At 40.4% G+C, this 24,950-nt stretch overlaps 2 protein-coding genes across 7 annotated transcripts in view; both read right to left on the reverse strand.

Annotated features, from left to right (window-relative positions):
- Nucleotides 1-363: 363 nt before the first annotated feature.
- LOC306958530 (required for drug-induced death protein 1) lies at nucleotides 364-2,606 on the reverse strand (the record flags this gene model as incomplete). Its single annotated transcript, XM_079550065.1, has 2 exons — nucleotides 364-483; nucleotides 2,346-2,606. 2 exons carry the CDS (start codon nucleotides 2,604-2,606, stop codon nucleotides 364-366), a joined length of 381 nt encoding a protein of 126 aa, XP_079406191.1.
- Nucleotides 2,607-6,035: 3,429 nt separating this feature from the next.
- The window catches only part of MARK1 (microtubule affinity regulating kinase 1), a gene marked incomplete at both ends in the record, with an annotated part of 53,609 nt that continues 34,694 nt past the window's right edge, over nucleotides 6,036-24,950 (reverse strand). For 2 of the 6 annotated variants that reach the window (XM_079550564.1, XM_079550563.1), the window contains 10 exons: nucleotides 6,036-6,390; nucleotides 10,967-11,218; nucleotides 12,010-12,171; nucleotides 14,579-14,679; nucleotides 16,234-16,427; nucleotides 17,606-17,759; nucleotides 18,993-19,105; nucleotides 19,542-19,641; nucleotides 23,507-23,626; nucleotides 23,714-23,950. In XM_079550564.1, coding sequence (XP_079406690.1) covers nucleotides 6,036-6,390; nucleotides 10,967-11,218; nucleotides 12,010-12,171; nucleotides 14,579-14,679; nucleotides 16,234-16,427; nucleotides 17,606-17,759; nucleotides 18,993-19,105; nucleotides 19,542-19,641; nucleotides 23,507-23,626; nucleotides 23,714-23,950 — 1,788 coding nt within the window. Of the gene's footprint in view, nucleotides 6,391-8,358; nucleotides 8,404-10,966; nucleotides 11,222-12,009; nucleotides 12,172-14,578; nucleotides 14,680-16,233; nucleotides 16,428-17,584; nucleotides 17,760-18,992; nucleotides 19,106-19,541; nucleotides 19,642-23,506; nucleotides 23,627-23,713; nucleotides 23,951-24,950 lie in introns of all 6 variants that reach the window. The other 4 variants (XM_079550562.1, XM_079550561.1, XM_079550560.1 and 1 more) reach the window with 4 other exon arrangements.

Here is a 24,950-nt window from a genome sequence, read left to right on the forward strand (position 1 = left end):
CCACCTCCCATCCACCACCTTCACCATCTACTTCTCTTCACCTCTCTCCTTCATCTACCTGCTTTCCCATCTGTTCTTGGCTCCCCTCCACACGTAGCTTTAGAAAACCAACACATGCCCGACTCCAAACTTCAGCTCTGTTAATCCACAATCACTTCCTTGTCCTTGCAACCCAATCTGATTTTAAAGGTTGGAAGGTGCTGGAGAGTTCTGCAGAAAAGAATACGGGGCCCAGGTGCTGCATGGGGTTGGGGCTGTCCATGTCCAAGAGGTTTCTCAGACGCAGTCATGGCTGATGATTTAATGGTAAGAGAGACGAAATTGCTGCAGTCTTCTGGGAAAGGCTCACGCTCACCCCGTGCTCTAGCGGACGAGTGATGCCATCTGTGCTGCCACCCCGAAGGGAGCGGTGTAGGCTGTTGCCAGTCCTTGCAAGCCGACCACCAAGTAGCGGCATCCTTTCTGCAGGGCTTTGCCGACGTTCTGCAGGAGAGGTGAGGGAATGGGGGGGGGGTGAAAAGGACAGGTAATGGAAAAGAGCTTCCCAGGAGACTGTTCTGACAGCTGCCTTCATGTGCAGTGTTCACAACCTAGAGAACGGGCTTCTCCTACAGCTGATGAGAGCTTCAGCATGGAGCTGTTTTACTGTCTATTTTTACCTAAAAATACACACCCACAGAGCACGGTTGCACCGAGCGGATGCAGCCTCTGCAGGAAGTGAGGCTTTATTTGGACTTTTATTCGGGAATAAAAACAATTTCAGTTCACAACCAGTATGTGTATCCCACAAACACATGCCCTAAGTATGTTGGTATCTTAAAAGCACATAAATTTTGTGTCACAACAAGACTTCTTAGTCAAAACAGAATGTTTTGACCCGTGTTGATCACTATATGTATTTCAGAACTCAAGTGTACTGCATGAGAACAGATTATTAGAAGTAAAACCTGAGCTAACTTAAATCTCTCTCTAGTTGTTGTTCACATGGGTGTTCATGACTGGGGAATGAATACAACGGGTTCAGCCTGGGAAGAAATCCCAACTGTGAGTTGGTGCTTGGGCCTAGGTCAGAAATGTCTCCTGTGATGCAGAAAACATTGCAGCAGAGGATATATTTATACACATCATGACATCAGTGAAATCCATTATCTGTCACATTCCTAAGATTTCTTACAGCTAGATTACGGCAATCCTGCCACAGGAAAACCATCACCTGCAATGCCACACAGCTGAATGCTGCTCTATTTGCAGTGCAGCTCTGGAAACATAGCTGAAGGGAGTTAGGATGGCAAAACAGAGGGGGATGGAGGAGGACTTGTGGGGCTGTGCTCACCCCTGCCCTGCTGTATCACACGGTGACTTTGTGTCCCTTGTCTGCCCCTCACCCACGCACCTCCCCCACTCACCGGTGCCTTCATGGGCTGTTCCCTATGTCAGTGCTACCGAGTCCAAGCCGTGCCCACAGGAGTGGCACACAGAGGCCCTGGGGGCTGCTATCAGCATCTGTACAGCAGCAGCACCGAGCAAAAACAATCCCCTGCAATGTAACCACGTTCACAGACTGCTCCGTGTGCAGCATGGCAAGCTCGGCTGCTACAAGGCTGCTGTTTAAGGTGCATTTCCCACGACTTGGAAAGCAACGCTGGAAACTGCAAATACTGAATCCATCACAGGACACTGAAATAAGTGGTTCCTGTTCACCTCTGCTTTACAAAACAGAAAAACTTGTGAGGCAGCTCGTGACTGTGAGGTCAACAGTGAAGTCTTACGAGTTTCAATAGTAAGTGATTTGCCCAGCTAACTGGCGTTCTTTGGGTGCTGGACTTCAAGAAAACCACCATATTTTTTAGGAACGCGGTAGGATGCCTGTTCTCGTACTGACATCCGTGTTCTTAGGTAGGAAGCCATTCCAGACCCCAAACAGGACCTTCCTGCTGGCATAACAACTATTCCTTGCTACGAGTGCCGACACACAGCCTAGACGTGTGTAAGTGAACAGCAGAGAGAAGTAATCGCGTTCCCCTGGCGGCACTGGCCGGCCGCACTGCCCAGCACCGCACTCCCCGGAGGCGGCCCGGCCCCAGCTCTGCCCCACGGCCGGCTGCGGAGGGACCTTCGCTGGGTCCCTGGAAAGCATGCAGAGCGCTAGAGGAATCTCCCCGCGCTTTCTTTCCGTCATTTCTGCCAAACAGAAATCCAAGCTAACGAGCTGGAAGCTCTAACGAACGGTGTGGAACTAATGAGGCCGAAAGAAAGGCAAAGCGAAGGCACGCCGCTGCCCGTCCCACGGCTGAGCTCGGCGCCGCTCCGGGGCTGGGAGCGCGGCGTTCTCCCCCCCTCCTCACCTTGCCGTACTTCCTCAGCCTCTTGCCGTAGGGCCGCTTGCCGGAGGGGGGCGGCGGCCGCAGGGGCTGGTAGGAGTCGGGCAGGAGGGCGAAGCGCACCTTCCTGCCGCCCGCTCCGTCCTCCCGCTCCTGCTCCGGCCGCGGGGCTCCGGCCGCCGCCTCCTCGTCCTCGCCGGGCAGGATGCGCACCTGGTCGTCGCCGGGTCCCCGCCGCGAGAAGCGGCTCCGCGCCTTGGCCCCCAGCCGCGGCCCCACCGTCATGGTGCCGTCCCGCGCCGCCACTCGCCGCTCGCCGCTCCCTCCGCCGTCGCCGCCTCACAGGTGTGGCCGGAGGCGGCCGCTGTCCCGCACCGGGGCGGCCCTCAGCCGGGCATTTCCTCAGCGAGCAGCAGAGCTTTCAGCCCGCGGCTCCCCGCCTGCGCCCCTGGCTTGGCTAGTCCCTAGACGGTGGGAAACGGGCGCCTGAAGTTCAAGTCCGTCACTGTGGGAAACATCGCACGATCGCATATATTCCTAGAACCGATATTGCTAGGATTCCTAGGATCCTATATATTCCTGGACCCACGGGGACCATCGAGTCCAACCCCAGGCTTCAGGCAGAGCCACCCCAAATCCAAACCCTACGTCTGAGAGCACTGTCCAAACACCCCCTGAACTCCGGCAGCTCTGAGCTGTGCCCACTGCCCTGGGCAAACCGCTCCGTGCCCACCGTTCCCTGGGGCAGAACCGTTCCCTAACCCTCCCCGGCCCTTCCCGACACAGCTCCGTGCCGTTCCTCACTTACAGGGCTAGGCTCCGAGGGCAGAGGTGGATGCCATGCCCAGCCCAATGAGCTGAACCGTCTGAGGGGCTGGGACACCCCCCTCCTCTCCTACAACTGCAGAACGTGACATGGCACTTCACTGTCTTTCAGACCCTGCAAGCTGAAGCCACGCCAAAGGATTCGATATGCAGCATCCTACTGACTGCCATGATTAAACTGCGTGCTGTTCACCAACAAAGCCAGCAGTTCTGAAAAAGTCCATCTTGTGGCCATTGCCATCTTATCTCTGCCAGTAACAAGTCAGTCTGAAAACCAAAGGACGTGTTTGGGTGCAGCTTTGGCACTGAGATCGTGCCTGCGCAGAGGCATTTTTCATGGCTTTGCCGCAGGGAGCACAGCTTGGCTCACAGCTCAGCCGTTCTCTTCCAACAGGGCACAAAAAAGGTCACATTCAACGGGATTTGGAAACCAGCACAATTTCACCCTGCTGGCAGTCACAGGCAATAGCGTCATTAACAGACCATTCTGCTTCCCCTTCTGAAAAACTAAATGGGCTTTTTGGGGCACTGTGTTTCTTGGGAGAGCTGACCTAACAGGTACAACCTCTGGCCTCTTGAGACATTATCTGTGTACCATGGAGCAGCAACACAGCTTCTGTTACATGAAACAGTAACAATCTGGGGCAAAGCCAGCCCTGTGAAAACACAGCATGTAAAGCAGGAAGCCATCCTAAGCACTTAATCTACCACCCAGAGTATGACCTACATACATGAACCTTTCAAGAAGGCCAAGAGTTTTGTTTCAGCACAGAGTTCAGTTGTGATGCTGGATTCATTTCATGGCTGTTTTCTAGTGGTGTATTTTTGAGGATAAATGAACCTTCATGGACACTTACGGGCACGCTGAGCAGACACACAACCCATCCCTTCCCAGGATCTTTGAGTAACTTCTGGAAAGCTCTTGGCCACCCATTTCCAAGAAGTACTGTGCCAGTGAACCCATAAGACCGCAGAACTGATGCAACATCAATGCTGAATTCACAGCACGTAGAGCACAAAGGCTTCACACCAGAACACCCACACACAATGCACACCTGCCATCAGAGACCTCTAGACTGAGTTGCTACCTGCAGAAATTACTGCACTTGTATAAAGGGCCAATGACAACCGTTATAGTATGGAACTGTTCAAGTAAGTTTTAATAGAGTGCACCAGTGAATCAAGATGACTTGCATCAGATTTTGTTTCAATGAACATCAGATAAAAAAAAGGGGCTACAGTTCTTTCTTTCCAGACACCATCCTTTTGCTAAGGCAACAATACACGTCCATTTCAGAACATAACTGATAACTGTTACAGAGGAAAGCTACATCACAGTACAGCATGTCAAGTCCATCTTCGTCAAGAAGCCATTCCTGAATGGCACATTTACTACACTTACAGCCTTCTAACTTCGGGTTACAGAGTTTACCACAGCTTTTTTTTTTTTTAGTTTTTATTTTTTAAAGTGACAATTTCTTAATGAACTTTCTATTCTTCACAAGAGTGTGCGGATGGGGCCCATATGTTGATATTACAGTAATTACGACATTAAATAACATTGCACAACCAACCTCTATGGTTAATTCAGTACAAAATAACAAGTATTAAAATGTACCAGTACTAGTGGTTTTACATACTTTATAATCATTAATTATGAAGGGAAAAAAAAATGTGGTTTGCTTTTTTTTTTCTTTTTCTTTTCTGTAGGCAAACGCCTAATTACAAAGCTGCACATTACAGGCATAATGATGTGGAATAAATACAAGAAATCTGGTAAAATATTAAACACAAACAGGTTACATGGGAACAAACTGTACAACCACAAAGCATAAATCAACAATTTATCGTTATAAACAATGTATGTTCAGCTGTAAAATAGTACGTGGAATTGCATGTACTCTTTGGGGGCATGTATTCCAAAAGCCAAGCTAATTCCTGAGGTGGTATTATTAACTTACACAATTGGTCAACACTTCAGATCATCTTGTGCTATTAAACAGTCCCAATGTATTTCCATAAAATGGAATTTATAGCATTCGGAAGGCAGCAAACGAGTGATATTTTATACCATGATACTCAAGTGAAATAATTGCAGTTCTCCATTATGGTGCTACATTTGTTAATGGGCCACGGGAGCAAGCACTATCATTTGCAGACAAAACATCACGCCTGGATTCTGTTCCCCCACAGCTCTGAGCCAGCCCAAGGCAAAACAAAGGTTTTAAACTGTAAGTGCCAACACTGTAAACATGTTCGTATCTTTCAACTCAACACTGTCCAACAGCAAGGTAAGAGCCAAAGATAAGCAGGAACAGTCTTGTGTGGAACTAAAGCCAATTCATCCATCGACTCTGGGTTCAGATCATGAACAACCTTTAAATAAAAATGGTCATGCTACAGTTGTGAAAACTACATTTGTGCATTTGACTCAGGACACAAATTTTTTCTTTCTTTCTTTTTTTTTTTTTTTTCTAAAAACGCATGATAGAGGTAAGACTTATAAAAACCACCAAAAATGTAAATGATAGGGAAGAACTTCTCCAACTCAAAGCATCAAACATACATTTCTGTGCAGAAATCTAGACAACTATACAAGATCTGAATTTAAGCAGTCATCTTTTTATTATACAACCCTATGAACATAAAATGAACAGAATGCTCTATATACTTACCTGTACATGTGAACATAACTTCTTTAGCTAGTTATTTAATATAGGTCATACTGGATTTAACTTTACAATTCTGAATAACTATGTATAACCTTATTGCAATAAGGGCAATTTCTACATGGGAGTTTCACAGGCCAATCACGTTAGGCGTAACCAGTACATTCAAAGTGTAGATCGTGTATGAATCTTCCCTGATCCCAAAAAATTCAATTTCTCTTTACAGCTTAAGCTCGTTTGCTATCTTGGATGCAATGTTCTTAAACGCAATAGAAGTTCCAGATATTCTCTTGAAACGAACTCCATTGAGTGACAATCGCGGCAGTTTGCAGACTTCCATCTCCCACTGAACAAGGCTATCTTGTCGTGCATCACCGTGAACACAGAAGAGCAAAAACCTCTCTTTTTGTTCATAATCACAGTTATTAGCGTCTAACACCTTCCGAATCTCTCTCATCATATCGTTTGGGTCCATAGAACTAGTGGTCTTCATACTCCACGTGAACCGCAAGGAACGTGGCTTCGAATCTTTGCTATCCTCCTTCTCTCTGTCTTTCGGCTCTCCAGAAACGCTCCTGGAAGAAGCGGCATACAGAACAGTTAGGAGTGAAAGCAGCACAACCGAGAGAGAGAAGAGAAACACGGTTTTTGAACAAGGGTTTCTAAACTGCGGCTGACACGCTATGTTAGTCGTGTGCAAGCTGACCTGAAGCGTTACACCGTTACTGTCTGAACACTCGTGCATCCATGTGCAGCACAGCACTGCACTGGGAGCTGATACCAGAGCTGGTGCAGCTGCCACGATGGCATACAAGCAAACCCAGTTTGGAAACCCCTGTTCTAAAACCTTCTGATGACAACACACGTAATGGTAACTGCAGACACATGTTAACTCCATACTGCTCCGAAGGAGGTGGGAGCTATGTAAAAGCATGATTGAAGTTCTGCTGATTTCATGATCTGCAGCATGCCATACACCAACAAAACTGAAGTTGAGGGACACAATCCTGAAGCATAAACCATACTGTAAAAGCAGCAGAGAAGTAACCCCATCCTGCAATTCATTCAGTTTATTTCCCCTCTACTTCTCTACCTTTTCTCTTCCCTCCCCCCCCCCCCCCCTTTTTTTTTCTCCTCCATCTATTTTTGACCTCTCTCTGTGCAGAGACCATATAATGATATGCTCTATTTCAACTGATGAAGCAGAATTTTGTGCTTCATTACAAGCATGTCTTATTGGTAGATTACTAAACCACTCAGCCAACACTGAGAAACAGCACTGATTATTTTAGAAAAATTCCACAGCCAACAATTTCTGTTCTCGTCCCAGGTCTGTACGATACCTGATGCCTCCTCCATACATCACTGGTTGAAAGTGATGGGGGAAAGGTGCTTTTCTCACTTTAATACCCTGTAATTTATTGCTACTCAGAGAGAAGCCAAAACAAACAGTTAAATTTAACATTCTTTGTGATCTCCCAAGAACCACATCAATACTACAGGATAGAGCATGACAGGGCTAACATCTAAAACAACTTTTAGCCCAAAAAAGACAATGTAGGATGACAAAAAGTAGAGGAAGCTGGAGAATGAAAGCAAGAGCTGAAAGCAACTTCACACTTAATTTCATTTGAATGTTTAATGACTTTTCCTTCACCATGTCGAATTCTAGCTGTGATAGATTCTAATGAAGGTAAAATGTGCTGCGTACGAAACACTGTATCCAGCTAAGAAATTGATTTTTTAATTTAATTTTATTTATTTTTAAGATAAGGGTCCACTGACTCGTTTTGAAAACTAAAAACTTTCTGTAGTTGACCAGCTTAGAATGCAAACTGCAAAGCCTGTCCTTCAGACAGCATAAAAAGAAAAAAAGTTATGCACTACGCTAAGCACACCGAAAATGCAGAATTAAATGCTGGAAGATGGCAAAAGAGCAGATATGCTGGAAAATGAGCATGTGAAGGAATGCTTTACTACTAATACACCATCTACAGATTTGTACATGGCAGCTGCCATACAGAGTCAGCACTTAGCAGTCACCACCCTTTTTGTCTGAATGTCACTTATTTTTTTTTCTCTGTGCAAAGTGGCATTCATTCAGCAGGCACAGTAGGGTGTTTACTTCTGGCAAACAGTAGTTCCAGTAATTAACACAGTATGCAAACTACTGTAAAAATTTAGTGTACAGATCTATACACACAGACACACAAAGTACGTTACATTTTCCACTGAAACCAAAAGTAAACACCGTGAAATATTTAGAAGCCAAAGCATGATTTTAGATGTCTAAATGACTGGTTTACTCCTATCAGGACGTAATTATTCAAAGGAATAGAGGTTTGCAAGTACTTTACAAAAAAGCAAGAACGATGGGTAAAGGACCTCACCATAGCCCCCTCCCCCCCAAATCCACAACATTTTTTAAAACGCAGATTACTTAAACACTATTCTATTTTACATCCTGATTTAAAGTCTTTAAGAAATCACTTAAACCATGATGCAGAAGACCTAGGAGCGAAGTATTAATAGTGGCTCCTCACCTTGAGGTGTCAGTTCTGCCACTGGCTTCGCCTTCACTTGGATCCCTCAAAACAAAGTTAAGGTTGAGATTCAATGATAAAGGTGAAAAATAAAAGTTAAGAAAAACCTACATCTAGTACAATGTTAAATTGCTACTGAAGAGAAAAAAAATCAGTGTAATAACGTCAAGTCTAGTATTGTTTAATAGTATTTCTTCACATCTGTGATTTTTATTTCCATTTATGACACCTTCCCTTCTTTCAGCTCTGAGATGTAATTATTACTTTTTTATTTTTTAATCTCATGTTAAAATGAACACGTTGCTCTCAGCCTAGTGCAGACAGAGCGGATTCCCCATGTAATTCCAGCAAGCACGGAACAGCAGCGGTCAGTTGAGGTGGGCTGGGGAGCTCAGCTTGGCACCCCTATGGGCCAGGGCTTCCTGTGCTGACAGCACTTCGGTGCATGCATGCCCACCCTTAGAGGACTCGTCATTAAGGACAAGACGCGCCTAAGAATCTGCATGGCCACGTGTTTGGAGCCCAGTTCAGAAAGGTTCCTTCAACATCCGCTCAACTTTGAGCCTGTCAGCTGTTACACTGACTTCAGTAAGGCTATTGGTGAGCTGGAAGTTGACTGTTTTTTTTTTCTCCACTTTGTTAAATTAGAATTGAACTTCATTAAGGAGACATTCTGTAGTCTGAAGCAGCTGGCAGATACATTCACAGACCATATGAGCCACCTAGTTTATACTGCTGCAGTGCAAACATTTAAAGGACACAATTTTAATTAACTGATTCAAGTAACATCTTCAAAACAAATACTTTAGGAACCACTATCAGAGAAGTATCATTTGTTATAAAACACTGATAGAAAATACTTTGATATCCTACACATAAAACATTCTCAGTATGCATTTATTTTTATATACTTACCAAAAAAGACATTTGCCAAAAGTTAAAAAAAAGAAGTAATAATAATCTTTTGTGACACCTTCTGATCAAAGTATGCTTTAAATCATTATTTCCTCAACAGTACAGAAGTTAAAGGCATGCAACTTACATGATGCCAACTGAAAGAACTGGAAAAAACAAACCCAACTATGTAATCCCAGCCATTGTCAGTCTCAAACCCAAAATTTAAAAACAAAGTACTCTGAGGTCTTCACTACAAGCAAATGTATTTCTCATTTTCATTTTTCACAGTATAAAACAATAGCAAATTATATTAAAAGTGCTATAGAAAAATGTTTGTTTCAAAAGACAACACAGTTTATAACAGGTTAATTCTAACCATGTGTTTTACAACAGTATTACTGTAGCTTAACATAACAAATATATTAAACCTTCCATGTCTCTCTTTAAAATGAGGAAATTCCAGGTACTATTCCTCATAACAAAACCCTGAGCTACAACAAAAGCCAGCCTGTGCTCAAGAAACTGACCAGTTACTTAGCAGAAAATACCTTTCTTTCTGTGTGAGTGCTGGACATACTGATAATGGGGAATCTTTCATTTTCAGGTTTCTGAAACAGGAAAATGATTCACGCACTACTTCTTTCCCTCCCCTCCTCGATCCTCACAGACACACACTGACACACTTTCTGCAGACCAGGTGAAGTCACTTTTACAAGGAACACCTTTGCATTCCAGGCTTTCACTGTTCCTTTGTAATATCACCTTCAATAATTCATTATCTTATACTTCTGAATGTGCAACTACTAGCTTAAACTAGCTCTGAATTTATCCTTCTTCTATGTACAAACGGTAGAATTCAGTACATAACAGTATGAATCTGCAAAGAAAACAATAGTTTCCAAAATGTAATTCTACTGTGAAATTGACAGTAGTGTAGTAAGAACACATTCATAAATAGACTAATGCCTGTTAAACAGAGGAAAAACTGGAAAGTCTCTTTTTGAGAAAGTTACTGTGACCGCTGTGTAAACAGTCACATGAAAATGGAGCATTTGAAAATCTTCCCCAGCACCTTTCCTCACAGCAATATTGCTGTTAGCATCACCACAGGGGTGAATGCAGTTCCAGGAAACTGCTGCACGTGTCCATTCTCTTCTTTCAGAATCCTGAACTTAGGGGCTGCATAACACTGAAATATTACTATTTCCAGACACGTGACTTCTCCCCTCTTCTAAACTTCTCGTTTGTTCACAGAAGTTGAATTCCCTGAAATAATCTGTAAGCACTGATTCCATCTAAGCACAGTAATACAATTGTGAATACAGTCCTTGCAGCAAACTACACCCAGACTTGGTACTTAATCATGAAGTATTGTTAATAATAAATAATGACTAATTTAAGCCACCGTTTAAGCTCATTTCATTTTAACTTAGAAGTAGCACCTTTATCTTTCAGCTATAAAGCATGAACAAGAAAACTGAGCAGCATTCTCTTGCTCTTTCACAATAAAGGAACAGGAGAATAGCTGGTCAAACAGGAACGTTACTGTATACACAAGTAAAACAAGGCAGGTTCTGAAAGGAACACATAAAACAGCATTCTAACTGAATTTACATACATTGCAGGCTGTTGAACTGGAAATTCTCAATGACTTTGCAATTACAGCCCTAGCTGTAGGCTGGGCACTTTTCTTAGAAATTGAGGTACTAACCTGCGAACAAACTTGGAAGTTATCTTGCTTATTATACCAGTTGATGTCCCTCTTCTAGCATGTGCAAAAGCACCGGTTTCATGTGATGGTGAGGCAGGTGGTCCATTGTAAGTGGCATTACGCCGCTCCCTTAGCTGCTCACCATGGAAAGTGCTTCGACTTGAACTCCCCCGAGGAAAGCGGGTTCGGTCTGGAGTGGTAGTGCTAATACTATGAGCAGACGGGGAAGCAGCAGGCACTCTTTGAGTTGCACTGCTGGGAAAACAGAAGCATAAATAAAGAGAAAGACTGTGCTAAAAACCCTCCTACATGACAACCATTTCTCAATGATAGGAAAAATCTCCACTCAATTTTTCTTTTTTTTTTTAAACTTGAATCTGCTACTGATTGAGTTTCAATGATTCATGCTTGGAAACAAATCAAGAGAGATTTTCAGCGTAGAACCAACTACCTCAGGTATTAAGAGCAGTTTAAAAAGAAAACATACACAAATAATAGGACAAAGGAGAGAGAGAAAAGCCTTAGTGAGATATGAAAGTTTTTCCCAGCCCTCTTCCTGAAAAAAAAAAAAGCATTAATCAAAACCTTCAACATATAAGTATTCCAAGAGCTTTAATATTTCTGAAATAGCCAGGTGTCACAAATGTATAAAGTTATTTAGGCAATTTATAGTGGGAACAGCTACCTTATGGTGCCTTCAGACAGAAAGAAACTTAGTAATCTCCAAAATATATCAGTATTTCACATGAACTTACGGCAGCCTGTGCTGTATGGCCCTGTCTAAATTAGTTACACTTAGATCTAGCAGTTTTGCAGAAGCTTCCAGAGGGAGGCAGTCAAGGAACTTCTTTAACTTTACATAAAGGCATCGTGAATGATATCAGTTTTTAAGTCACCTCTAAACATCCATATTGCTTGAGTGAGCTACTGCTTCAGAACAGAATGTAACGTGACAGTTTAAAATTGAGTACAAACATATCAAAGTACACGAACTGCAGAACATCATTTCTAAAGCATTAAAGAAATAATAAGCAATCTATTACCTTGGTCGGTAACCTTCAGTGCCATCTCTGATGGTTGGCAGTGTGACTTTTATAGGGTGACCAGAGGCAGACATAGACTTCTGATGTCGAGGCCGTGTTGACACAGCAGAAGCTACTGCAGAACCTGCAGAAGATGTGCTACTTGCAGACATTTCTGTTAGGCTTTTGTCATGGCAGCAAGGCAGGAGGGACAGAGAAATGAAAAGGAAAAAAGAAAGTTAGTGTAAAACCCTGCAAAACGGAATGCAGCAAGTCACATTTTCTTTTGGAATGTAGCAAGCACTGTTAAAATAATCAGAAGACAGAGTGATGAGGCTGCCTCCTGCTGCTGAAGTAAAGGATATGTAATTGAGGGTAAGTCTTTAACAGTGAACACTCTTCAGTTAGAATTCAAACACCTAAAACTGAGAACATTTTTTTCTTTTTTTAACTGCTGCCACATTGTTACCTAGCCCTTTAAAAACACATTCACTCCAAGCTGTACTTCTCCTTCAGTCTTCTGTGTAGTGCATTAAAGGCAAGTCAGCTTCAAGAGAAAGCCCAACTTACAGAAGAGGTCAATTCAGAGTGCTCAGTGAGCAGCCTGAAAGCAATTCTCAATTATTCCCACCCTTCATCACTTAACTGCCAAAAAGTTGTCAAACTTGAATTTTCTGCAAGTGTTTAAAATCCCTGGGAGAGGAAAAATTCCCTTTGATTCTTGCACCATTAAACAGAGGCGTTACAGCTATGTGGAACAATTAAAGACAACAGAAAATAGGTGGCCTCACGTCCGTAGTTCTCCGGCTTTAACTTCTATTGTGGTAACACCTCAAAAAGCCATGCACATGAGGAACTGCTTGCATCTTATTGTGCAGCTACTACACTTATCAAGCAAGTTTGTACTTGTTTCTGAAAAATATATTTGATACCCTAAAGAATGCCAACACACCATAAAACACTTATGACAATGACAGCACTGCAATTTGAAAGACCTTCTGGTGATCAGTACCTGGAGCTGCCATGCTGGGTGTTTCCCAATAGGTGAAATCCCTACAGACCAAACTCATGGCAATCAAAACCCCCCAAATCTACCTCTAAGTAAGAACTGAAAGTGAAATAAAACATAGGAAGCTATAAAAGTTCACGCAGGAGATGCGGACAGCATTTAAACACCTGGTCATGACCCCAGTAAGAAGGCAACTTCTTGCCCTGTGGCTGCAGAGTCCCTGAGGCACAGGAAGGCTCCTCCCAGGCCTCACAGAGCAGCACCACAGCAGCTTTCTATGGAGAACAGAACAGGCTGCTCTGCTTCAAGCAAAATATTTGCCTTCTGCATCAGCTCTCTCTCAAGCCAATGCTAGACTGATACAGCTCCTTCCACCTGTACTTTTTATTTCTGCTTCAACTAAGTAGCAAAAAAGGCAAGGTAGTAGAAGTAATATTATGTCATGAATTTTTAAAAACAATGTCAGGTAACTTAGGCCAAAATACAGCTTTGCCTCCATAAGGATAAGCAAAATTACATTAATTATGTATTAGCAACAGCAGTCCCAAAGTGAAATAATATCTGCAGAATCTGACTAATGTGGTGATGGCATGAGATGTTCAGCTACACCAAACACAAACTGAACTGCAACATTCTTCTTCGTTCTTCATGAAGAACTGAGCACGGTTATTGCACTCATGAAAAGAAGAGGAATCAAGACTTGGCTGTTTTTCAATCCTACAGAAATAACTAAAACAGAACTATAAAATGAAGAACTTCAGAAGAGTCACTTCTCATTAAAGTGGTGTTGGAGTTTACATCTATTAAAGCGAAAGTTAATATTTGTGAGATTAGGATATATTTGAATACAGATTGTAACTCTACATCTAAACAAGGTTTGTTTTGTTGTTTTTTTTAAAGATGGTTTAAACCGTTGTTTCAACATATGTTAAGGTGTACACAAAAATTTAGAAAGGCCTTTTGGAAAATCCCATCCAATAATTAGAAATCAATTAATTAGCTTTACGGCTTTTTAAGCAATTCCTTCTTTAAGCAATTTAAATAACAGCAAGTGGTGTCAACTTCCTCATGTTTCACAGCTTGTCATCTTAATGCAGATCAACAGCCCTATATTTTTTATTTTTCAGCCAGATACAAGGGGTAAATAATGCCATAATATCAAAGATAAACAAAATCTGTGTTTTTTAACAAGTCATTGTTGAATCATTAAATACGTTAGTATTTGACAAAGCACACCGAATAATTGTGATCAGCATCCTGCATACAGATATAAATTGGTTATAAACACTGTCAGAATATTACTTGGACCAAACAGAGACATCAAAAAGCACTAACAAGTCTGAATTTTTAAATAGTTGAGTAATTATGAAGGGATTTGAAAGATGATCCAGAAGAAGAGGAAAAGGCAGATCTACGACTTTGTATTTCATCATAAATACTGAAGCTGCGTTGGATGAGAAGATAAAAACACACAGTAAAACTTTACTTCTCACACCGTGCTTCATAACTGTATTGATTGTCTCATAACCCACTTCTGTGCCTCCAGTCTGTGTACCCAAATTAACACACAAGAGGGAATACCTGTTGTCCTTCCCATTCTGTATTGCAGAATAGCGATCTGAAGAACGTTCACAAACATAAGTGTTCCTTCTTGTCATTCCACTTCCAGAAAATACATTGTTCTAGAAGAAAAATTAAAGTATTTCATTTAATTTCAGTCTTATCTTCTATGTTTTATGTTGTACAAAAAGCAAACCTGGGAAATCAAAACAGAACTTCCACCATTCTAAATGCCTTAATGAACTTAATACGCTAACACAAATCAGTTACATCACTAGCTACTTTTATCCCCCTCAATACTTCATCCACCGTCTCTTTACTGTACCATTCAATGTTCATTAAGAGAAAACAGAGAAAATTAATTTTGCTGGTACCTGTTTTACTAAATATTACTACCCAATTTCTATATAACGCACTGCTGAATTATTTGACTTTGGGATCAAGAGCTGAAACAGCAAACTGGAACCTTCCCAAGAACACATACATCTGACTGGCTTAAAGGTCCTGGCACAGAATAAGTTGCTAACTAGGGCTCTGGCTTTCAAGCTTGCCTCCCTAATCAAAAGGGTTTTAAAGAAAAAAAATGAAAATACTGTCAATCTCTGTCAGTCAAACCTGAGGTTATGAGGGAGAACAGAGAATAATTTGACCGTGAGAATTTATAGTAAGACGGCAGAAGTGTCCTGTAGCCATGATGGGACCTTATCTCTTTCTGTTACTAATTTTAGTTCAAACACATTTCATTAAATACCTACAAACATTCTCATCCTCCTCCCGCCCAGCACAAAACTGTGTAATGAAAGTTTCCTCGATTTCATATGCACTAAGCTCAGCTCTGCAAGACCTACTGTGTTTACGCTCTCCTTATTTACAGCTTTTCTGCTTTAGTATCTCTCTGCAGAAACTACTGAATAAACTGTTTCAAACCAGTTTTGTAAGGAAGATTAACAACAGTAAATATTTTTTGAAATTAAACTCTTAGAAGTTAGACTAATATGACTGAAGATGTTAAATGTGCCACAGTGTAAGAAGGACATAAGGTTTGGATTTGGGGATTTTGGGTGGTGCTGTGTGCAGCCAATGGCTGGACTCAGTGATCCTTATGGGTCCCTTCCAACTTGGGATATTCTGAGATATCAACAAGTACACACAAGGGAACAAAAGGGTTATTCCCCCTCACCTCATCCCATTTCTCAAGTCAGAAATAGAGCAGCTTCAGAAAGATAAACAGACAGAGAAACAGATGGAGAGACATTTCATGAGGGATATTACAAAATAACATTCAGATGAATTCTCTGATTCAGGAAGACCTTTGACTTCTTTGTAGATAACACAAGCATTAGAAACCAGGGAAAGCATGAAAAACCAAGGACAGAGCACTCCGTATTGGCTCTGATCTCACATTCTTTCCTTAAGTGTCCAATATTTGCCTTGAAAAACCTTCAGTTCACCCCAGTGCAGATATTCCCATGCTTACTACTTACTACATTAGTGTTAGAAAATGAAGTTAGGGAGGAAAGGGAGAGGTTTATTTTAAAAGACATTCATTGCAGCCTATTTCTGTTTGCCAGAAGAATGTGTCAGAAAAGGTATTAGTAGCATGTTTAATAACTATTACGTCTATAATAATGTTAAGAGAAAAACAAATTTAACAAACCAAAAGCACACACACTCACACTGGGAACTGTAGTTGATTTCTTTCTTTCTGGACCCACAAGTGGACTCGCAGCCATCTCTCCTTTGGATCCCACTGTTGTGCTGCTCAGTTTGCGTGACACATCTTTGTCCCAGTCTTCTTTCTGTTCACTTTCCACACTGTTTGCCTGAGCCCTTTTTGTGTATGACACAGTAGGAGGAATTGATGGACCAACTGTCAAATAAAAACATTATTAGCAATACCTAAAAATAATCTCTTGGTCAAAACAAGGTTGGCTTCTGTTTGTTTGTTTGTTTTTCCTGACTCATGGGGATTACATTTCTGAACTTTCTGACTTTCTGAAGAACTACAACTGCAATCTCAGCACACATATCGAAGTATTAAACTGAGCTCTGACATTCTAAGCTCTTCTTAAACATGCTCTCCTTATTAACAATGTGCAATTGAGAACTGTACACTGAGATTCATGTACAGGTAGGAAGTAGGAATAGTATAATCTCATTTGAACCAGTGCATTTTCTGCAATATTATTAAAAAAAGCTAGAGGAAACATCAAAAACATCAAATTTTGACTTTTTGTACTTTTTGATGCATATATTTTCCTGAATCTAGCTTGAAAAGTATTTTTCCCTCAAAAATGCTAAGGCTATTCTTTAAAAGCACATTTATATGTGGAAAATAATAATCACTGGGGGGGAAAGAATTGTTAAAGAGCTTTCAGGCAAATCCTTAATCAACAGGATTTTATGTTGCCTTGAAGTAAAGTCACATCAGCTAATGATGTTTCACAATATTGATGACTTTCTTTTTTTTTTTTTTAATGCCACACTAACATATGGGGAGAATGGTAGTGCAAAAAAAAAAAATTAGAACAGCGTAAGATTAGACAGAGAGGAGGGCAAAACAATTTTTAAATGATTCTAGTAATTTGATAGCTCTTTATGAGGAAGAAAGCTTTCATTCAATACTTTACATGTACATTCATTTCTGATGTGACTAGTTGCACCTGAAAATGTTTCCTGAACACTTGGCAAAATTGTTAGCTCTGAGAAAAATTTCCAGTTTGGTCCTAACTCCAAATGCACTGCTAAATGTAATGGTTTGCATGTTTAAGTTTATTCAGATCAATATTTTGCCTCTACTTCCTAACAGGAAACATCCTCAAGCTCTTATTTACTGAGTCAACCAAGTAGCAAGACAAAAATTAAATGCGTAACTCGCGTTGCCCCAGATTTACCATAGGAACGTTCATACAGATAGAAGCACCACAGCGGAGCGTGACGAGATACACAACAAATGCACAGAGTGGTGGACCGGCCAGGTTCACAAAACACTGCACATTCAGACTTAAATTGTGTATGTTACTTTACTTGTTGGAATGTCATCCCCACCATGATCGCTGAACCGCCGTTGTTTCTGATTGGTAGATATACTCCGTTGGACCTTCAAGTGAGCAGGAGACTGCACAGAGCTGTTGTTGAGGTCGCTGCTAGGACGAGATCTTTGACCCAAGTTGCTGCTGGATAGGGAGTCGCCTCCTTCAAACTACAAGAAACACAGTTTAGCAAAGCATAAACAGAATTCAGCGTTTCTGCTCCTTTTACGGCACAAGAAAGTGAAGAGCTCCAAAGAAAGGCACTATCCTTTATATTTAAAATTACCTTCACAGTTCAGTTTTCAAGAAAGTTTTTTATCACTTAATTTTGTATGTTTTAGAAACTTGTATTTAAAGCTGAACAGTTACAGAATGCTTAAAATGAAATTAGAATAATCTTGACAGGTGCCAAATCTGCGTTAAACATAAACCAAAGAATTTCTCCTCTTGCTTTTTTTTTTTTTTTAATTTTAAAAGAAAACTTATAACATGAAAACAGAGGGGCAAGTATTACTGATTCAAGGACTCTTTATAGGATTTGAAGTGTCTTTATAAGGTATGGAATTCTGCTACTAGTTTTGTGGTACCTAATCAGCGTAAGTTGTTAAGAGCAGTGGAAAAAGAAATCTCTTTTAAGCAGCTTGAGTCAAAATTGTTTTAGGTAGATTCTTCCTATGTTCTGCCATCACAAGGAAATTCTGGTTCAGAAATTTTGTGGGAAAGCACACTCATACAGAGCTACACTATCTTAGAAATGAAGGAAGGCCAAAGAAGCACAAGGAAAGAAAAAGTCCTTCTAAAAAGAAAGCCTCTGTTCACAGCTCTTTTTCTAGAAAATTCCTGCATCCCAGGAGATCTACAGATCCAATGAGTTCTAAAACAGCCAAAATACTTCCTATCACAAACTTATTAATGGCTGTGATGAAGTGATTATAGAATAAAATATATAATAACAGCATATGAGTCAGAAAGGATGAATATATTTCTGAGAAATAAAGGATGTCACAGCTTAGAAAAACAATTCATTTAGTCAAATTCTTATATAGTTCAGATTTAAACTGAAAAGATATATCACATGACAGAAATAAGACTTGGCATCTAAAGTCAGTCCACTTCAGATTAACAGCTAGCTTTCTTAGTTATATATATATATATATATATATACATATATATATATAGGAATGAATATCAAGACACTACACTTAGTCTATTTCTTCATGTGGGAACTAACAAGATGCCCAAGAATATATGAAAAGAATGGGAGACACATTCCTGAAGTTACCAATTCCAAATTACTATCTTGATTTATTAATTGAATTTTTCATAAAACACTGACGATCAGAATATTCAAATCAACCAGACCTAAAGGCCAATATAGAAGATGTACATTAGGTATCACTTACTTCAGGTGGTTTTCTACCTAGAAGCAAGTAAGTAGCCATGACTTCATCGTACTTTTGGTTTACTAAAGATTCGTGGATTTCTTCTCTTGAAAAACCCATTGTTACCATAATGTCTAGAAATAAAGAGAAAGAGAAATCAGATAGAATGTATATCCTTGCTTTCACTGCTGTTTTTTTTCATCTTGAAAACTCACAATATAATTCAACAAATTCAACACTGGCAAACAGAAGCTATGATTACTACAGTGCCAACACAGTGCATTCTCTGACCACAGCTGATAAAGAAAACACTACTAGCATAACAAAGTCCCTTTCCTTCTGCCTTTTGGATTCTGCAATCTGATTTGTTCTTTACTGTGGATGTAGATTCATGTCATCTCTGTCACAGCAGCAGTTATGAGGAAAGCACTGTAATGAAATTTCTCATTTAAATAAGAAAACATTTCACTTGTATGATAAGTATCTTAAATGCTTATAAAGAGTTTTGTCTGACTTACAAGATAGAATTGCCTATGAATGTAATACACAGCATTTTCCTAGAAGCCTTACCTATTCTCTTGGTGTCATTAAAGTCTGGTTCAGGCTCGGTATATGGCTTCAATTCTTCCTCTTCATGGCCAACATTCATCCACCGATCCTTCATAATTTGCTAGGAAAAGAAATGAATATTTACATACTTGATTAAATCTGTGCCAGCTGATTTGAGTAATAAAACAACTTGAAATCCAAGATAACTGGAGCATTGCCCTCTCTCTCCTACCTTTCCCCAACTCACATCTTCTTACCGTATCTTCTGTTATCTTTCACATTCTTTTTTTTCCTCATTAATTAATTACCTGTGCTGTTTAGTTACCCTCTGCAATACAAGAAACCAGCTGAACCATCAGAAAAACTAATGGGATGCTATCAAAAACAAACACAAGTCTTTCATTTTGTACTTTTCACTTCCATCAGCCTGATCTTCTTGGGCTGAAGGATAGACACACACGCCCTAATCTTAGTTACAGTTCCTAGATGCTACTACAAAACAGACTGTACCACAATAAATAACTCCTTCAAATAATAACAAAGTAGGAAACTAAGGAATAATACAGAAGTGTGTCTATACTTCCCAGAATAATTCAAGACCCTGTTCCAAACTGTCATTTTCTTCCTATGCATCTTCCCACTGCAATGGAACTAAAGACGCCACAGTTCAGCTGGAGGGAAAAATGCCTCTTAACTCTGCCCATGCCACACAGGCATTAACTTTAAAAACTTCTCCTGCATTCTTTGAAAATAATTTCCTTCTGCTGTGGCTTGGACCCCTTGTATGCCTGCAGCATCGATCAGCTGGAACACCTAACCATCACTGCAATTTCTCCTTAAGGACATACTCATCATCTTTTTATAAAGCAGCTAAAACCAATTTTTCTCCCACAGCTTGAGGCACACATGCCTCTTCTGGGGACAATACTAATATTGCTTGCTAGATTGACAGAATTGTGAAACAAGTGCCAATAAGTCTAGTTTCCCACAGACTCCAAATATGCCTTGCAAACATCAAATTAAGTTATCTCTAGCATAGAGCAAAAGACTCAATTTTCCATTAATATTACCAAATTCTTTCTATGCAATACTGCTGCCAAATTAAAGACACAAATAACTGTATCCTTACAAGTGCAATACAAAACTTCATACTGGAACCTATTAACAATTTGCTGACAGTAAGACTTAAAGATTTATTCAAAGTTCTGCCAAATAATTGATTTTATGGCTTTTGTGGGAGGCTGGGGTGGGGGGAAGAATTGTCAACATCTCCATACTGCATTTCTGGCACACAAATCAAGAGCTTACTTAGTGATAGATCCTGGTTATTTATTTGTAGCCTTGTAATAACATGATTGACTCTCAAAGGAGTATTGTACAGCATCTGCATTTTTTAAGTTATCATCATAATACACTGCTAATTAAATATTTTACTAAACAGAGGATCAGACAGTCTGTTATTGTATGATTCTTAAAACAGGTTCTTACAAGCATTCTGAAATGACACAAATAATCTTACTCAAGGATCAATATTACATCTGTGAAAGTCAGCTGATTACAGAACAGCAGCCTTGGTCAGGGTTATTTAAAGATCTGATTATCATCAACCCAAACTGTATTTCAACCAAATAAAAATTATTGAAGTTTCCACTGAATTTCAAGGCTATGTAATACAAATCTTGCCTGACTCAAGGTCTGTTTTTTTCTCAAAATGATGTGCTTTATTACTGCTTGTAAACACAGCCCTCCTTCGTGGGAATTTCAGTTTTGCTTTGCAAAGAGCTTAAGGATGGTGGTGGAGCAGGGGATTTCTTGAAAACCTGACAGAGTTCCACATATCTTCCAATACTGCATTCTTTCTCCATCTCTTCCCGGAAGGTTTATAGTTTTACAAAAATGTTCTCTTGCTTCTCAAGTGTTTTCTCTCTGCTGCAACCAAGAAGTCGTCTACACACATCTGAATAAAAGTTTACTTGATTCTTACCAGAGTAAGAGTGGTAAAGCTAACATATGCAGCACTGATGCTGTGTCAGCCTCAGCTCTGCTGTGAATTCACCAGTGAGCAGTAAAGAACTTCTCCAATATCCAACCCTATTGGATGGTCTGGGAAAAGCATGCATGGGAACCATGAGTGCATGTATGGCTAGGGTTGATCAAGTAGCTGCAAGACAGCACAAGGAAAAACCCTCTCCCCCAGGACAACATTATCCTTCTGCCTTTCAAAAGCTTCTACTAAATATGTACTTCTAATTCTAGTTACGTATTTTTAGAAGTGCTCACACAAATTTAACAGCTATTTATTTCCAGAGCCCAACTACTAAATACATACTCCAAATGTAATTTTAGGAACACCCATTTAAAATAAGTTTGTACTGCCTCTCCCCCTTTGTTAGTGTCCTGACTACTGCCCATACCATCACTGTTTTAGTACTGACTCAAAACACCCCTGTCCCATGTAATATTTATTTCCATACAACCTGACTACTATGCAGCTCCCTGTGAGGCTGCTATGCAACACCTCTCTCCAAGACAAAAAGGAATTTTAAAAGAACTGGAAAATGCCACAATATTTGAATGAAAATGAAAGTACATCTGAAGAGAAACTGCAACTGCTGAAAATCCAGAGAAAAGTAAGATAAAATGGGAATGTATTTCCTAAAACTGAAACATGACATTGTGAAGAAAGATGAGCAATCTTCCAACGTCTTGTGTGGTGGTTAAGCTCTTATCACAATGTCTTCCAGATGAGAATGGATACAACACAATTAATTAGTGAATATCCAAATAGAAGTCATCACTCACCGCTCTCCTCTGTACAGATTATATTCAAGTTAAAACTATTCGTATTAAATCACAAAACAGAATCAGCTTGAAAGAAGCTGCATGCAGACACAGCTCAGCAAATGCATGCTTCCTTGTACAGGTAGCACCCATACCAGGGGGCAGAAGTCACACCAACACAAATATAAAGCTGCTTAAATGGGATTTCATCTCTGGAATTCTGTCCACTGCTGCACAATTATGCACAGAAAGATAAAGCAAAGGTCACTGGCGATTAACTCATGCAAATACTATTTTCAAAGCATGTATTTATCTTCTGTTCTACTTTCATCTCTACAGTAAGCAGGTGTTACTTTCAAAAACACTTATGGTATTGCTTGCTGCTGTTATTCCTTTTTTTTTTCCCTGAAGAATTCCTCAAAGATGAAGATATTTATGATCTTGTCCAGCTTTCACCATGTTTTGAATCTATTATCTGATCCAAACAAGTGGGACCATTTTGCACACTGAAATGTTCTTAGATGACAGTCTTCAGTAGTTGCAATTCACTAACATCTTCTACTCAAGCTGCTTTGTTTCTGGGATGTTTCCCAGAGTTTTGTTTTGGGGAGTGGGGTGGGTTGTTTATTTGTTTTCAGTAAGACTTTTGGTCCCCCTAAAACAGGAGATACCTATCACGGAAATTAAAAGAAGGCTTAAGCAATTACTATATTTTGCTTGTTCTTAATCTAAATTAATCACGGAATCATAAAATAGCTTGGGTTGGAAGAGACCTCAAGGATCATCAACCTTCAACCGCCCTGCTGCAAGCAGGGCTGCCAACCTCCATATCTCATAGCAGACCACAGGCTGTCCAGGGCCCCATCCAACCTGGACTTGAACACTTCCAGGAACGGAGCATCCACAACCTCTCTGGGCAGCCTGTGCCAGCACCACACCACTCTCTTGGTAAAGAACTTTCCCAATATCCAACCTAAACCTTCCCTCCTTCAACTTAAAACCATTTCCCCTTGTTCTGCCATTATCCACCTTTGTAAAGAGTAGACTCCCCTCCTGCCTGTAGGCTCCCTTTAGGTACCGGAAAGTTGCAATGCGGTAACCCCACAGCCTCCTCTTCTCCAGGCTAAGCAAGCCCAGCTCCCTCAGCTGAGATAATACTTATCATTTATTTATTTATTTTAAAGGAAAAAGGTATAATTACTTACTTCCAAGCTGCCTCGTTTTATTGGATTCAGTACTAGTAGCTTCTTAAGTAGATTTTCACAGTCTGTGGACATATAGAACGGAATACGATACTTCCCCCTCAGTACTCGCTCCCTCAATTCCTTTAAAATAAATTTTTAAAAGATGAACCTACAAATGACACAGAAAACTTAAAGAAGAAAAGCCTAGATTTCATATTAAAAGCCTACCTTTAGATTCTGACCATCAAATGGCAACGATCCGCTTACTAGTGTGTACAATATCACTCCAAGACTCCACACATCCACTTCAGGACCATCGTATTTCTTTCCTTGGAAAAGTTCAGGAGCAGCATAAGGTGGGCTTCCACAAAACGTGTCCAGTTTATTACCAACTGTAAATTCATTACTAAACCCAAAGTCTGCAATTTTAATGTTCATATCTGAATCAAGTAGAAGGTTTTCTGCCTAAGAGAAAAATAAAAGAAGGACAAGCTAGGTAGAAGACCAATATATCATAGCATTTAACACATCATTTAACAAATGAAAAATTCTTTTATCTTCTGCATCTTTCTTGCATTAAGAAAGGAACTAATCCCCCTTAATGTATTACTAAGATTGAAAATTGACTGTTTTTAGTTAGGAAAACAGAACTGTTAAGTGTCAGATTGAAGCACCTGGACTTCTCAAAACAGCAGTTTCAGGTTTTGACACCGTGAAGCATACACTGAATCCCAAACATTCATCTTCCATTTGGTGGGGTAGATGTTAGAAAGTACTCAAGACTTGAAAAGCCATGTGTCCTACCTTAGCAACCTGCACCAAAAAATTCTCCCCACCTTATTGCTAGTGTTTTGCTTTAGCAGTAACAACATTAACACTCAATTCTTACACTGTATGAAAAATGGAGTATTATACATCTCAGTGCTAGTGGGCATTCAACTACGACTGTGTGAATAGAATGCATTACAAATATGCAGAAGCAAGTATTCGGGAACCCAAAGAGTCAGTGACAGTATTTTATACCTTAACATCATAGGCAGGGCAAAAGATAAAAAGAATATGGTTAGAGAAATTTTCATATGCTACTGGAAAAGAATAAAGTGCATTTCCTAAAACAAGGATGCTATGCATTGTGTGCAGGAGAACCGCAGTGTTTACTCATCTGTGTCCAGGCTCCTCATGGACACATCATCAGCACTACTTCCCAGAAACTAATAAGTGCAGGAATCTCTTTTTTCAAACGGGTCAGGCATTTGCCAAAGTGCGATGTTCTCTTAATTGCCAAATGTCAGCTTTATAGCTAACACTGAATTCTCTCATCAGATGCTGTGCTCAGTTGAGTCTTCTTCGAAACAGATTAATAACTGTTCTTTCCTTCCACTTGGAGAAGGAAACAAACAATCAGAAAAACCAGCACCACGCATCTCTTGGATTAGGATCACTGAACTTGTTTACTTTGCTAACA

This window comes from Tetrao urogallus (genome assembly GCF_951394365.1).
Source record: "Tetrao urogallus genome assembly, chromosome: 2".
NCBI lineage: Eukaryota > Metazoa > Chordata > Aves > Galliformes > Phasianidae > Tetrao > Tetrao urogallus.